This window comes from Grammomys surdaster, unplaced genomic scaffold, assembly GCF_004785775.1.
Source record: "Grammomys surdaster isolate TR1022 unplaced genomic scaffold, NIH_TR_1.0 125940, whole genome shotgun sequence".
NCBI classification, from domain to species: Eukaryota; Metazoa; Chordata; class Mammalia; order Rodentia; family Muridae; genus Grammomys; species Grammomys surdaster.
In genome coordinates this window covers 716,958-730,290 of record NW_021620762.1, presented here as the reverse complement: position 1 = coordinate 730,290, position 13,333 = coordinate 716,958, and the positions used below count along the sequence as shown (strand labels likewise).

The 13,333-nt window shown below is 51.3% G+C and overlaps 1 protein-coding gene across 4 annotated transcripts in view; it reads right to left on the bottom strand.

Annotated features, from left to right (window-relative positions):
• Positions 1 to 389: 389 nt before the first annotated feature.
• Cyth1 (cytohesin 1) overlaps positions 390 to 13,333 on the bottom strand; it is an 84,546-nt gene continuing 71,602 nt past the window's right edge. For all 4 annotated transcript variants that reach the window (XM_028752735.1, XM_028752738.1, XM_028752734.1 and 1 more), the window contains exons 11-13: positions 6,762 to 6,833; positions 5,402 to 5,556; positions 390 to 2,268 (exon numbers count right to left, since the gene is read on the bottom strand). In XM_028752735.1, coding sequence (XP_028608568.1) covers positions 2,190 to 2,268; positions 5,402 to 5,556; positions 6,762 to 6,833 — 306 coding nt within the window. In that variant the 3' untranslated portion in view covers positions 390 to 2,189. The remainder of the gene's footprint in view (positions 2,269 to 5,401; positions 5,557 to 6,761; positions 6,834 to 13,333) is intronic.

Genomic DNA, 13,333 nt, shown 5'->3' with positions numbered 1-13,333 from the left:
CCTGAGAGACACGGGATCCTGTCTCCAAAACTCAATCAAGGAAGAAAGAAAGAATCCAGAAAACCAGAGGTCAACTTCTGATCCATTAACCATGCACCCAGCAACCTTTGTTTCCTGGTCCTGCTTGGTTGTCTCACGAGGATGTGCTGTGCTGCAGGGGGCTGCTCGTGTGCACACTTTTTGCTCCTTGAGTTTCCTCCTCAGAAAGAGAGGCAAAGGTCAATCCCCTTCTTGCCTCATTATGCCACCCACAGCAGAAAACAGCCCCCACCCAATCTGATTTTAATCCCAACCCACTGAGGATGGGCCACACCCATGCCACAGGGATGCACCAGCCCCCGGCCCCCAGCCCGAGAAGAGACGGTGCCACAGCAGAGCAGACCACAAAGTGCTTTGGGCAGATTTGGAGTTTATTTGCTGCAGTTCCTTGGAGCTAGTTTACAAGGCAAAAACAAAACAACAACAATAATAATAACATTTTTTAAAAACCCTGTCAACAAGTTTCAGTCATTTCTTTGTATTTTGACAAATCTTTTTTTAAACAAATACAAAATAATCTAAAAGGAGGAAAACTCTGTATGGATTATTTACACCTCTGATAAATAGCCTGACACTGAGCCAGGGGCTGGCCTGCCCAGGACACACCTGTGAGAACCGGTGTGCAGCAGGGGCTCTGGCACAGGCCTGACGCCCCACACAACCTGGGCAGGCATTCACTGGTTCTGCGGCAGGAGGCTCAGGTTTCCAGCCTGGACCCTCAGCAGTCACTGTCACCTTCACACACTTGAGCATCGAGCACCTGAAGCCACTCGATCCTGCTGGATCCACAGGAGGGGCCGAGTGCCGCCCCCACACCCACCCTTCTCTGCAAAGCTATTTCCAGAGATGCTGACCTCCTTCTGAGACCAGAGAGGCTGAGCTCACACAGCTCAGGGGGGACCCATGGCTCCTCCACCTGCCTGGAGGCAGCATTCTGCCACCAAGGCCTCGGCCATGTGGAGGAGTGTGCCAAGACACGCCTGCCACCTGCTCTGCCTAGACTGGCATGCTAGCCCTGGCCAAGGAACAGGAGCTGCCCTTGAGAGTCCCTGAGAGAACGGCAGGAGATGCTGCGTTTCATGGCTCCCTTCACACTGAGTTAGGAGACCAGGGCTCACTCACATGTGTGCTGTGGTATGCCATGCCATAGAGGGCAGGGGACAAAAAGGCCACCTTACCCTTGCCTGACTGCACTGCAACCTGCTGAGCAAGGCCCCTGCTCCTGGAGGCTACCACAGAGTGCACCAGAATAGTCCAGTTGGGGCGGCTTTTGAGGCAGAAAAGGCTGAAGCCCCAAGGGGATCAGGTAAGACCTGCTCCTTCCTCTAGAACGAGGAGTGGAGCTCTTGGGAGGAGAAAGAAAAACCAGCTATGAAACAGTCGCCACCCAGCACCATGGGTGAGCTCCTCACAGTTTTGGTTGTTAGGAAAATGCAGACTTTCCACTTTAAAGAGGAGTGGGCCTAGGTTCTGAGGGCCAGGCAAGGTGCTAACCACCTTCACCTTGTCCACTGCCCTGCTGGGGCCCTGAGGCCTCCCCATGTCTGCTGGGCCCTGCCAGCAATCCTGCTTCTGCCCCTCTTGCACACACAATCATGAGGCAGCAGCCTCTGGGGTGCCTGCAGCCCCAGAGCCCCCTTTTTTAGGGGAAGCTCCCCAAGCAGGACACAGGAGAGCAGAGTACAGTGCTACGTTCACTTTTGCTCTAAAAAAACAAAAATAAATCTTTATAGTGCGTGGCTTCTCTTCCTTTCCTCCTCTCTCCTTAGTACATTGGAGTACACCTCACAGGCATTCACGGAGCAGAGGTGAAGGCCCTCGGCCAGGAACACTGAGAGGTAAAGAGCGAGCTCCCTGCGGTGCCCTCAGCCCTGCTGAGCTGAGTGTGTGAAGCAGCTGCTCTGCTGCTAGCAGCTCCGGTTCTGAGAGGGCTCCAGAGCCAGGAGTGGCAACAGAGTCTCCAGCGGAGCCCTCACCGCCCACCCTTCTCCCACTTAGAAAACTGCAAAAGCTGAAGCAAGTCTCTAGGAGTGGAGCAGGCAGGAGCTGGCAGAGAAGCCCTCTGCTGTCCTCTGCTTGCTCCACAGTGCCCTCAGGGGAGGCAGGAGAAAGGGCCACAGCTTCACGGGTTGGCCGTGCCCCAGTGCACCTCAGTGTCTCTTTGTGGAGGAGACCTTCTTTTTCCGTGCTGCAAGCATCTCGTAGAAAGGGTCTCTGCTGATGGCAGCTCTGGAGCACAGAGAAGGAGAGAACAGGTCAACCTGTGCTGCCCCAGGACCCCGCGCTGCCAGCTGTCACCAGGAACATCCACCCTCACTCTGTCCAGAGGACAGCTTAAGGTGACACACGGGACATGTAACAAAGTAACTATGGAATTTCTGCCTTCTTCCCACTAACGTGACTTAACATTTGAGAGTAGAACCATTTTATGTTCCTCAGCTGAGTTCCAAGTGTGGGGATTTGGTTTTCTCAATGAGTGACTGATCTCTGCAGCCCCAAGTGCTGTGCTGTAACATGCCACAAGTTACTCCACACATAGTGTTCAAGAGGCTGCCACAGACTGCATAGGGACTTCTGGGAGCCTATGTGCACCAGATCCATGAGGGTGACAGCTGCTGCTGGGCGTCTCTCTCTCTCCTTTCTCCTCTTCCCCTCTTTCTCCCCCACTCCTCTCCCTGTGTGTCTGTATATATGGGGAATGTATCTGAGCTGTAGTCACAGTCCTTGCCCCTGCTCCAGCTCTGCGGAGCTAACTGAGTCTCACTTCCACAAGGATTCAGTCTCTAGAGGAACAAGGCTAGCCAGGTCATTCATCTTCAGAGGTAGGTGATTCTACCTTGGCTTTTGGGGGTGGCCAGCCCTTTCTGGTAGGTTGCTTGTCCTTGAACAGCAGTATCCATGGTGCCTAGATGAAAATATGCTCTTCCATGTTTAACGCCTGTTAAGATTTTTGGAGCTGGAAATCACACCTCTCTACACCTGTTGGGCACAGACTCCTCATGGCTGACAGTGGGCATCCCTGGCCTACCGACTGTCCCCATGGCTGACAGTGGGCATTCCTGGCCTATTGAGTGTCCCCATAGCTGACAGTGGGCATCCCTGATCTACCGAGTGTCCCCATGGCTGACAGTGGGCATCCCTGGCCTACTGAGTGTCTGCTTGCAGCCTGGACTCTGTTGGATCCAGTGTGGAGATGGACTTCCTTAGGCTGCTGGGAACCTCTAGGAGCAGCTACTGAGAGAAAGATGTGTCTTGGCCTCTACAACACCCTGAAGTACACTTCCCAGTGCTCTCTTGTTCTACCCTCCTCATCTCAACCAGGGGCACAGGAAATACATCATATCCATGCTGAGCACAGCATCCTCTGAGTCACCATACAGGTCGGAGCCTAGCCTACTACTCCATGTTCTTAGGCTTGCTGTATCTCAGTCCCTCGTCTATGGAGTGGGGCTTACTGTCTTCTGGGTTATCTCCCTGGGGGTGAGCATACAGAGATTATGCTACAGGGCTTCCAGCATTTGCACATTCTCCACAGAGGCTGAGTCAGAGCTTCTAGGGAAGCATCAAGAATATGCCGGCAGTGGGATGGTGGTAGGGTGGTGTCAGAAAAGCTTGGCAGCCCCAGAAGGCAGCGAACCATCCACCATAGAGGCCTAGAATCCACAAGGCACCACAAGGACTTTAAGAACACTCCGTTTCCTGACTACGGCAGCAAAAGCTTATATGAGACTCAAAATGTACAAAAGCAGCAAAAACCCTTTGAAAGATCATTGAGGGGAAGGAGCCTCTGCCAAACCCACTCTACTAACAGAAACAGGCTGTGCTCACACGGGAAAGCAGCAGTCCCCACAGGCCAGTCCCCACAGGCCAGTCCCCACAGGGCAGTCCCCACAGGGCAGTCCCCACAGGCCAGTCCCCACAGGCCAGTCCCCACAGGCCAGTCCCCACAGGCCAGTCCCCACAGGGCAGTCCCCACACGGCAGTCCCCACAGGCCAGTCCCCACAGGGCAGCCTGCGCGTCAGTGTCAGACAGACAGCTATTGCACTGAGACAAGAGTTCCAACTCTCACCCTAGACCACTGGCAAGAGTCAGCTCCCAACAACTGACACGCAAGGCACAGGACATGCAGTGTGCTCCGTGTTCCCTGGTCTCAAGTCTTTCCCAGACACACAGCCAATGATCAGCGGACTGGCTCTTCTGAGCCTCCTCCTTGTACGTGACTTGTAGCAAAGAGCCAGCCTAGCCCTACCTGAGGCCGAGGATGGGCGCAGTGCAGTGGCTGTCACTTGGGGAAGATACCTAACTGAAGGCAGCGTCCCTCAGCCATCAGCCTCAGCACTCCACATCAGTCCTCAGAGCAGCTCTTGAAGTTTGGAATTACAGAGAAGGGCAGCATGCCCCAAAGACAGGAAAACTCCTCTGGTGACCCAAGTCCATGCCCCACCCGTCTGCTTCCTTTCTCTAGGATTTTGATCAGCGTCTTTACAGAGTCAGGCATCAACTCTTCCCAACTACTTCACTGTCACCACATTCAGAACTCTGTCTAATCTTGGCCAAACTACTACACTGGTTAGAGCAAGGTACCCAACACTAAATCAGCTAATGTTATATCTGAGAACACAGACAGCCTGCGACCAGATGGCACGTCTTCCTCACTTCTTAGGTCACTGAAGCCCAGATAACAAGGAAAGCTTTCTAAGGAAAATACCTGCGTATTTCCTGACGGCCACAGTACCTAGGACTGTGATTAGGTATATTACTGGGAGGAATAATTGCCAAGAAGGTGGAGGAGCCAGGGTGCTCTATGGCTGTCTTCCTGTCAGCCCAGGCCTCATGTGACTCCTAGGGAACAAGGCTGACAAGGCTAGCAATGGCTTTGCAATGCCTGTTTCTAGTCACACACCACATGAGAAATGCCTGTCCCTGAAGTAAAGCTCACGACGTGGGACTGTGATTAATGGTGTACGCCCTACTCAGGCCGGCTGTGTTCTCACAGCACATGGTGAAGGGCTGGGGCTCTGCATCAATGCTCTGGAACCTGCTACAATTCAGAACCTGTGAGCCTCAGTTTCTGTGTCTGGAACTAGAGAATGGTCTCACTGGATGAAAAGGTCCAATAAAGCCAAGGCTCTTCACACTGAGCTGGCCCAGGAAGAGATGCGCCCCGCTGACCATGGGAGTAGGTGGTACTTATCCCCACTCTGAGTCTGGGTGCCTAGGCTGGAAACAGGGCTTACTAATTCTCCAACAGGCAGGGATCCAAAACCCGATGGGAAGCAAGCTGGGAACCTCCCTGCAGCCTTTCCAGGCTGGCAGGACAGGGAGTGCAGGGAGCAGCTCTGTCTAGAGGGAGCCACCTACTTGATGCACTTGATCCAGTCTTCCTTCTCCTCAGGAGTGGGGGCTGAGATGCGGTACACAGTGTGGTTCCCTTCCACCACGCGCCCGTCTGCCTCTGTCTTACAGGCCTTAATCACCTGGTCTTTATTGTCAGGGATATAAAGCTCAAAGCAGTTCTGAGAAGAAAACGAGAAAGTAGCAGTCAGATTTTAGGAAGCTGCTGACCAAGGAAAATGTTATTTATTTCCCAAAAGATACTTTACCTTTATTCTCAAGAACTATGTATCAGCGAACACCTTCAGAATATGTACTTTCTGAGGCAGAGAACATGTCAGCTAGTGAAGTGCTTGCTATAGAAGGGTGAGGAGCTGAGTTTGACCCTGCACTTACAAAGCTAGGTATGGATGAGTGCGGTGGGCACACCTTTAATCCTGGCACTCGAGAGGCAAAGGCAGGTGGATCTCAGTTCAAGGCCAGCCTGGTCTACAAACCTAGTTCCAGGACGGCCAGGGACACATAGAGAAACCTTGTCTTGAAAACCAAAACTAAACAAACAAACATAAATAAAAATAAATTAAAAAAGCAAGTCAGGTGTGGTGGCGTACACACAGACTTGCAATGCCAACAATGGAGGGAGAAGGCTGGGAGCCCACCTCCTCTAGGGCTCGCCAGCCAGTCCAAGAGAAAATCCAGTTCCCAAGAAGACATCCTGTTGTGTGTGTGACACACACATCTGTAAACGTGAATGCGGTACACTGTGTGGGGATGGAGCACAAAGGACAAGCTCCAGTGCCAGCTCCTGTCTTGTTGGAGACAGGCCCCCATGTTGTTCTTCTCACACACTACATTAGCAAGCCCTTCTGGAAATTCTCCTTCTCCATCTTCTACCTCACTGTAGGAGTGCTGGGGTCACAGACAAACATGAGCACACCTAGCTTCTCTGGGGCCCTCAAGTCAGGTTCTAGTACTTGGCAGCTCTTGTCTCACCTACCAACCCATCTCCTTAGCCTGAGACCCCAGAAAACAAGGTGGACAGTTCCTGGGGAGTGACAAGGCTGACTGAGTGCACACATACAAGGCTGACCGAGTGCATGCACACACACAGGCACACAGTCACAATTTCTTCCTATGGAAAAAAGAAGTTCAGAAGAGAACGTGTCAAGACGTCAGCTGTGTTGTCAGGCCCGCTGGCTGGGATGCTGGCCTGACACCTGCTGGCTCCACTCCTGCAGACAGGAGCACGTACAGAGCTGCAGGTGAGGTGCTCCCAAGCTGTACAGTGCATCAGAATCATAAAACTGGCACTAAGCTATGGGTGCTCACCGCTGTGAGACAGTCTCTAGATCTTGGTTCAGTCTTGGGCACAGAGCAGGACACTCACCGGCTTCTTGGAGTCCTCCACTTCTCGGATACTCAGGTTCTCCAGGGGGATGATCCCGCGGGGCTCTTTGTCCTGGGACAGGTGCAGGGAGAAAGGCTTTACTCTTCAAGAAGGAGACACCTCTTTTTCCTCCCTAGGCCCATCCTGACTCCTCCCTCTCAGGCCTGAAGCTTCCAGGTTGGCTTCAGGCCATGCTTGGGTTCTACAATAGGCCAGGGTCAGGAGTGTGTAGTGTGGCTGGGGAAATCCAAAGCCTTCTACAGATGAAAAGGCCAGAGGGCTCAGCAGCCGCCATCTAAATGTATCTGACCCGTGAGGCCTCAAGCAGGAAACCTGTTAGCCTATTTTCCCTAAGAAAAGGCCTTCCCCTCTTCCACAGCTTTGTCTGATTTTCCTTTTCCTGGTCTTGGTTCTGTGCCACTAACTCCTGGGAGCCTTTCCCAGGTACTCCTGCTCATGCCTGACAGAGAAACTCCAACTGAATTTCAAATTGCCTCCTGCTCACTGCACATCACCCAAAAGTGTGATCCTTAGGGAAACACTGTCTTTCGGACAGCTGCTCCAAGATCCATATTGGTGCTGGAGCTCAGGCCCAGAGAGATAGGTCTCCCCACTCCCTCTACCTCAACTGGCCCTCTTAGGGACTGTGCATCCATCAGCCAAGGCCCTCACAATAGACAGACTTCTACCCCTCCCAGCCAGCTAAGCTTGGTCAAAGCCCATTGCTTCTCAAGCATACTGATTAGAGTTACACATGCACAATATGTCAATAGCAAACAAACTCACCAATTAACCAACAACCAAATCCAGTTCTATAAGAAAAATAAACAAATGTCTTTCAGACATCCCCCAAAACCTTGTGGGAAGTTATCCTCTTCCTGCCAAGCATTTTAGTGTTGGCCTCAGGACACCTGATCCGAGCTGCTCCTCTGAGCGTCCAGTATGAGAGGACACCTACAGGAGGCACAACTCCTGTTTCATCTCTCCTGAGCTAGGGAATGCTGGGCTCTCATCAGCACCGTTCTGCTCCTCAGGCTATGCCACGCAGAGCTAACTGTACCAGGTAACCTAGTCCACCTTTGCTCTCCTCCCAACTCAAAGCCTACCTTCTAACTGGGTGGTTAGTGTCACGTCTATCATTCACTTTTCTATCATAATAGAACGGATGTGTTTTATAATGCCAATGATATGTTTTATAGAGTGTGGTATGGTGCGGTGGGAGGGGGTACCTCAGCGGGCCGTTGCTGAGGCATCCCTTCCCTGAGGTACCAGCCATATGATGGTACAGAATAGAGTTTATTTGGAGGCATGGGAAGGGGAGTTGAGAAGGGAGTATAGGTAGAGGAAAAAAAGGGACAGTGAAGGGGAGGAGGGGGGGGGACAAGGAAGAGGAGGAGGAGGAAGAAGAGGAAAAGAAAGAGGAGGAGAAAAAGGAAGAGGCAGGCCAGGAACACTTGGAGAGATGGGGAAGGGAGCCAGAGAGAGAAAAGAGTTAGAGAGAGAGAGAGAGAAAGAGAGAGAGAGAGAGAGAGAGAGAGAGAGAGAGAGAGAGGGGAGAGAGAGAAGAGAGAAGAGAGAGAAGAGAGGAGAGAGAGAAGAGAGAGAGAAGAGAGGAGAGAGGAGAGAGGAGAGAAGAGAGAGAGAGAGAGGAGAGAGAAGAGAGAAGAGAGAGAAGAGAGAGAGAGGAGAGAGAAGAGAGAGGAGAGAAAGAAGAAAAAGAGAAGAGAGAGAAGAGAGAAAAGAGAGAGAAGAGAGAGAAGAGAGAAGAGAAACCTAACAGTCTTTCTTGTAGCAAGCTAGGCCTAGCTGGCTGTTGCTAGGTAACTGTTGGGTGGAGCTATTGGGCGGAGTTTAGAAGGAATGCCAACAAGCACCAACTTCAATCACATGTGCCTCAATGGTTCCTTCTTAGGCTAATTCATATCTAGTCTTTTCCTAATGTTAACTTCCAGGCAAAGTCCTCCCAGAGCCAGGGTGGGGTGTGTGTGTTGAGGGGAGGCTCTAAGCCTGGGGATGGCTCATCGGTCCGTCGGTTTGCAGCTCTCCACTATTGCACTGCCTGAGGCCCACTCTCCACAGCATTCTGAGGGAGGGCACAAAAGGCAGAGAACCCTCTTAAAAATCCCTGTGCTTCAGAAAGTCTCACCTGGTTGAGAGCTTGGCTAGGTCAAGTGTGGGGGGAGAGCACTACCCTACTACACATGGCCACATGGCCCCTCCAGTTTTCAGAGCTAATTCCACACTTAAGTTTTCCTGCTGCTGAAGTCTCTCTGTCGTAGAGGTACTGAGACTCAGGAATGACATGGACTTGGTGAGGATCTCTTTTCAGCCATTATGCAGGAAGCACATTTCCCACTTGGAGATGGTCTGAAGCTACTGTCAGCGCCTCATGGCTGTGCACCTCACGGCTGTCATCCACGTGGGGCCTCTTACACTAGCTCTTGTCTCCTGTATCACTTCCTGTGTGCTTGTACTCTTTCTGTGAAACCGTTGTTTTCTTCCAGCCTTCCTACTGCTTTATGATTGGCATGCTTTCTTTTCAAGATCATGTCTGTCTATGCATCTGCTCCTGGGCTCACTGTGACCCTGTTCCTGGCTCCCAACTGCATGGGGCCAACTCTCGGGCAGCACCAGCACGCAGTCCTTCCCCCACCTGCGAGTGGCTTTAGCTTCCAGCTGCTGTCAGGTCAGAAGCCTTCTTAGCCATCTGGCCCTGCCAACTGTATCATTTGCAGAGTGGTGGACTAAGCTGAGTAAGCTGTGGGTTGCAGGCTCTCTTCTCATGAGGTCCCTCTCAGGCTGACCACCGACTCTGCTTGAGACCCTTACAGCCCTCTCTGAGGCATCAGCCACTCACAATGGCAATTACCCACAGTTCTTCTATCCTTCTATGTTACCCTAATCCTTCTATGCACATACAGTGCCCCACCCTTAACAGTGCTGAGAGGATCCCTTGGTCCAGAGACTCAGTGTTCCCCCCTATCTGGAGGGACAGCCCCCAGGCTGCTGCAGGGAGGGTGGCTGCTGGGCTTCCTCAATAATTCCCAGCCCACTTCCCCATTCCTTTCTTTCCTTTCTTCTCTCATCTCCAAGCCACATGGTGCCTGAACCTCTTAAGGATTCTGATGTTGAAGTGGGTTGAGTCAAGTCATCCTAATGCAGACCCTGTAGCGGCGTATTTTCCCCGCAAGTTGGGAGGAGCTAAGGTGGGAGGAGTAAAGAGAGAAAGAGAAGGAGTGAGGAGAGGAGGAGGAGAAGGAAGAGGAGGAGCTAGGAAGGCAGAGAGGTAGGAGGATGGAGAACCATGCTTGGATCAAGAGCAGTCCTGGGTAACAACTTATATCTAGGTTAATTAATTGGGAAACACCTCTAATGTGAGCATCTTGTTATTGAGCATTACCAAACATATAAAGCCTTTGGATAATCTAAGCATTAGAGTCTCATTTCTACCAGCCCGCGTGGATGGCGGGATGGTCTGGGCTCAGCCGAGCCTTGAGGAGACAGTGTGGAAGATTGGCAGAGCCATCTCTTGTGGGTGGCAGAGCCAGTGTCTCTGGCCACCTGAGCTGGTGGTCTAAGCCAGCAGCCTTAGCCGAGTGGCTGCGATAATTCGCTCGTGGCCTCAGGCCTAGGTTAGTAGGGAAGATGGCGGCTGATTAAGAACAAGCCAGCTTGGGTGCTGCTGTTTTAAATATTACAAGACCCTTGTGAAGCCATGGCTTCTTTACTCTCTAGGCTGCAGGCCTGAGGTAATGTGTGCATGGTACATGACCCGAGTTCTGAATGTGCCGCCATAAAAAGCCAAGGGCTTACACCATCTTCTTCCCAAGAGTGAGACCAGCTGTGAAGGCCCTTGTGACCAGCTAGGGAGACCACTGGGCCCTCTGCTGATCTCCCACAGGGGTTCTGCGGGCTGGTAGTGGCTGAAGTAAGCCAGGACACTCACTATGCACACTGCACAGAAGTTGCAGAGCACCAAGAACTGTGGTTCCCAACAACTGAAAGTTATGTTCCTGGCTAATAATTCAAGTCCAAAGTATGAAATGGGGTCCCTACGCAGGACTCTCATTCTGTATCTCTATGTGGACTTCCAGAGGCTCAAAGAGCAGCTCAGTTGGAGAAGCTAGGTCCTGTCCCTGCATCAAAAATAAAATAAGCAAAGAATTCTATACCAAGTTCAGGAGCAGAGCCTGGTACACCTCACCACTGGTTCATCTATGCTCCTAGTTACCTATATTCCCCACAAGGACAGAAATAGCCAGCCCTCATGCCTTTGACCTATATTATTTCTTAAAGCAAATATTGCTATCTTTGCAAAAATATCACTTGCTCATTATAAAATACTGCAGAAAGGAATCTGATGATTCCTTGAGAATGATGAGCACACAGACAGGAGATGGAGTGCCTGTGTGGTGCACAGAGGCAGGGCCAGCTCTATGAGGGTTGGCTATTTCACATAGTATTTCCATAAAGGATGTCCTATTAAGAAAAAAACTGAAGCTGGCCCTGATGGTACATGCCATTAATCCCAGCACTCGAGAGGCAGAGGCAAATGGATCGCTGAGTTAGAGGCCAGCCTGGTCTACAGCACAAGTTCCAGGACAGCCAGGGCTACAGAAAAACCCTGTCTCAAAACAAACAAATAAACATAAATAAATAAAGGTACAAAGAAAAACAGGGAAAGAAAACAATGAGGCTGAAAATGAAAACTGTAGAACTTCGAGGTAAATGTTTCCTGCCATAAAAGCCTATTTTAAAAGTAGCCTTATTTAAAAAAATGTCTAGTGTTCAGTCATTTTGTTTCGAAAAGTATCATGTGGTTCAGCTTTAGCAGTTTGAAAGATGCAGTATTTTTCCTACTGCTTGGTCCCTGTTGTCACTGATTCTTGACACTTTCAAGTTCCTAATGCTCCCAGCCACCGAGCCCAGCTACTTAGCACTGGAGTGAGTCCACTCACTGTCCACCCTGTGCCTCCATGCTGCTTCCATACTTGGGATGTTGTAGCATTAGCTCCACAGCTAGTATACCTGAGTTCCAATGTTTGAGAGTCTGTTTAAGAGCATGTCAGCACTGGTTCGGTCAGCACTGGTTCTGTCAGCACTGGTTCTGTCAGCACTGGTTCTGCTTTTCCGTGTGGCTAGCAGCAGCCTCAGCACAAGGCCACACTTTGCTAGTCTTGTTTCAGGTGCACAGCTCAGTGCATGATGCCTGGCCAGTTCTCCCATCTGTACAGTTCAGCACAGGCCCTATGTCAGCATACTTGGCCTGCTGAGCTCAACAGTTCTGTTCCAGATTTAAGTGAAAGAAGTCAACATCCATCCATCCACCCCACCTTCTACATCCTGGGAACAATCCCCTCGATACATCGACACTTTGATTTTGGAGGTATCAGCTCTTCTGGCACTGAAATAGTCTCCTGTCCCTAGCATCTGTTAGCTCAGTTCTAATGTTCACAGCTGCCTTCCCTGCAGGCAGTGAGGGCATCATTAGCTAATGTGTCCCACTCCTTACCGTCTCTACAGTCTTGCTAAAGAATGAGCAACAACTCCCCAACCCTATAGTGATTCAGAAATACACAGCTTTGGCTCTGCTGAGCTGAAGTCCTGTTCTGCCTTCTAAGTCATTCTGCTCATTATTCAGGTGACTCTACACTACCTTCCTGGAGTCTCGGGGGCTCAGGTGTTTGACGTTCTAGACTTCTCATAGTGCCCTAAGAGAACTGGAGGGAGCTCATGTGAGCATGTCCGGGGAGCGGACCTGTTGGCTCACAGAAGCCTGTACAGCAGCTTCCCAGGTGAATGCACTATCCCACGGCCTGTCACAGAGAGTAAGACGCCTCACCTCCTCACACCCTTTCCACCCATAGCGCACTTTCCTCTTACAACTCTGCTTCACTCGCACCTGCCTGCGTTTTCCTTCAGGCCAAGGGTGGAGTGGGCTGACCTTATGTGCAGGCGCAGGAGAGCCACTCTGTAACTCAGCTGCAATGTCCTTTCCACTGCAGAGAGCAGGGTGGCAAGCCCAGCTGTGCCTTTTCCTGTCTGGCTGTCCTCACCCCTCTAACCCCCCCCCCCACACACACACACATTCACAGGTTCACTAGGGTTACTCTGTCAGTGTTTCCTAGTCCTTGCTAGGAAACCTCTCCTTGCTGCCTAGAATATAAAGTCAAAATAAGGAGGCTTGGGAGGGTAGGGGGCCTAGAGGGAAACCTTCTGAGCCTTTGTCCACAGCACCCTGGGGATAAAAGAGGGAGGCTCTTTCTGGTGATCTTTCCGTGTCAGAGTATCCTTAGTGTTGAAGAAGACTACAGAGGAGCAATGCCAGCTGCAGAACTTGGGTGGTCAGTGGGATCCTGGGGAGAAGGAAAGGCCTCAAAACGGCTTGCTGTCATGTCCACAGCACACCATCAGCATGAGTGAGAGAAATGAACTCAGCTAGCCTGGAACTCACTATGTAGCCCAGGCTGCCCTCACACTTATGACTATCCTCCTGTTGATTGTTCTAACTTTACCATGGAGGAGGCTTCCTTCAGCTGTTTCCTCAGTGGGATCAACGACTTCCACTCAGT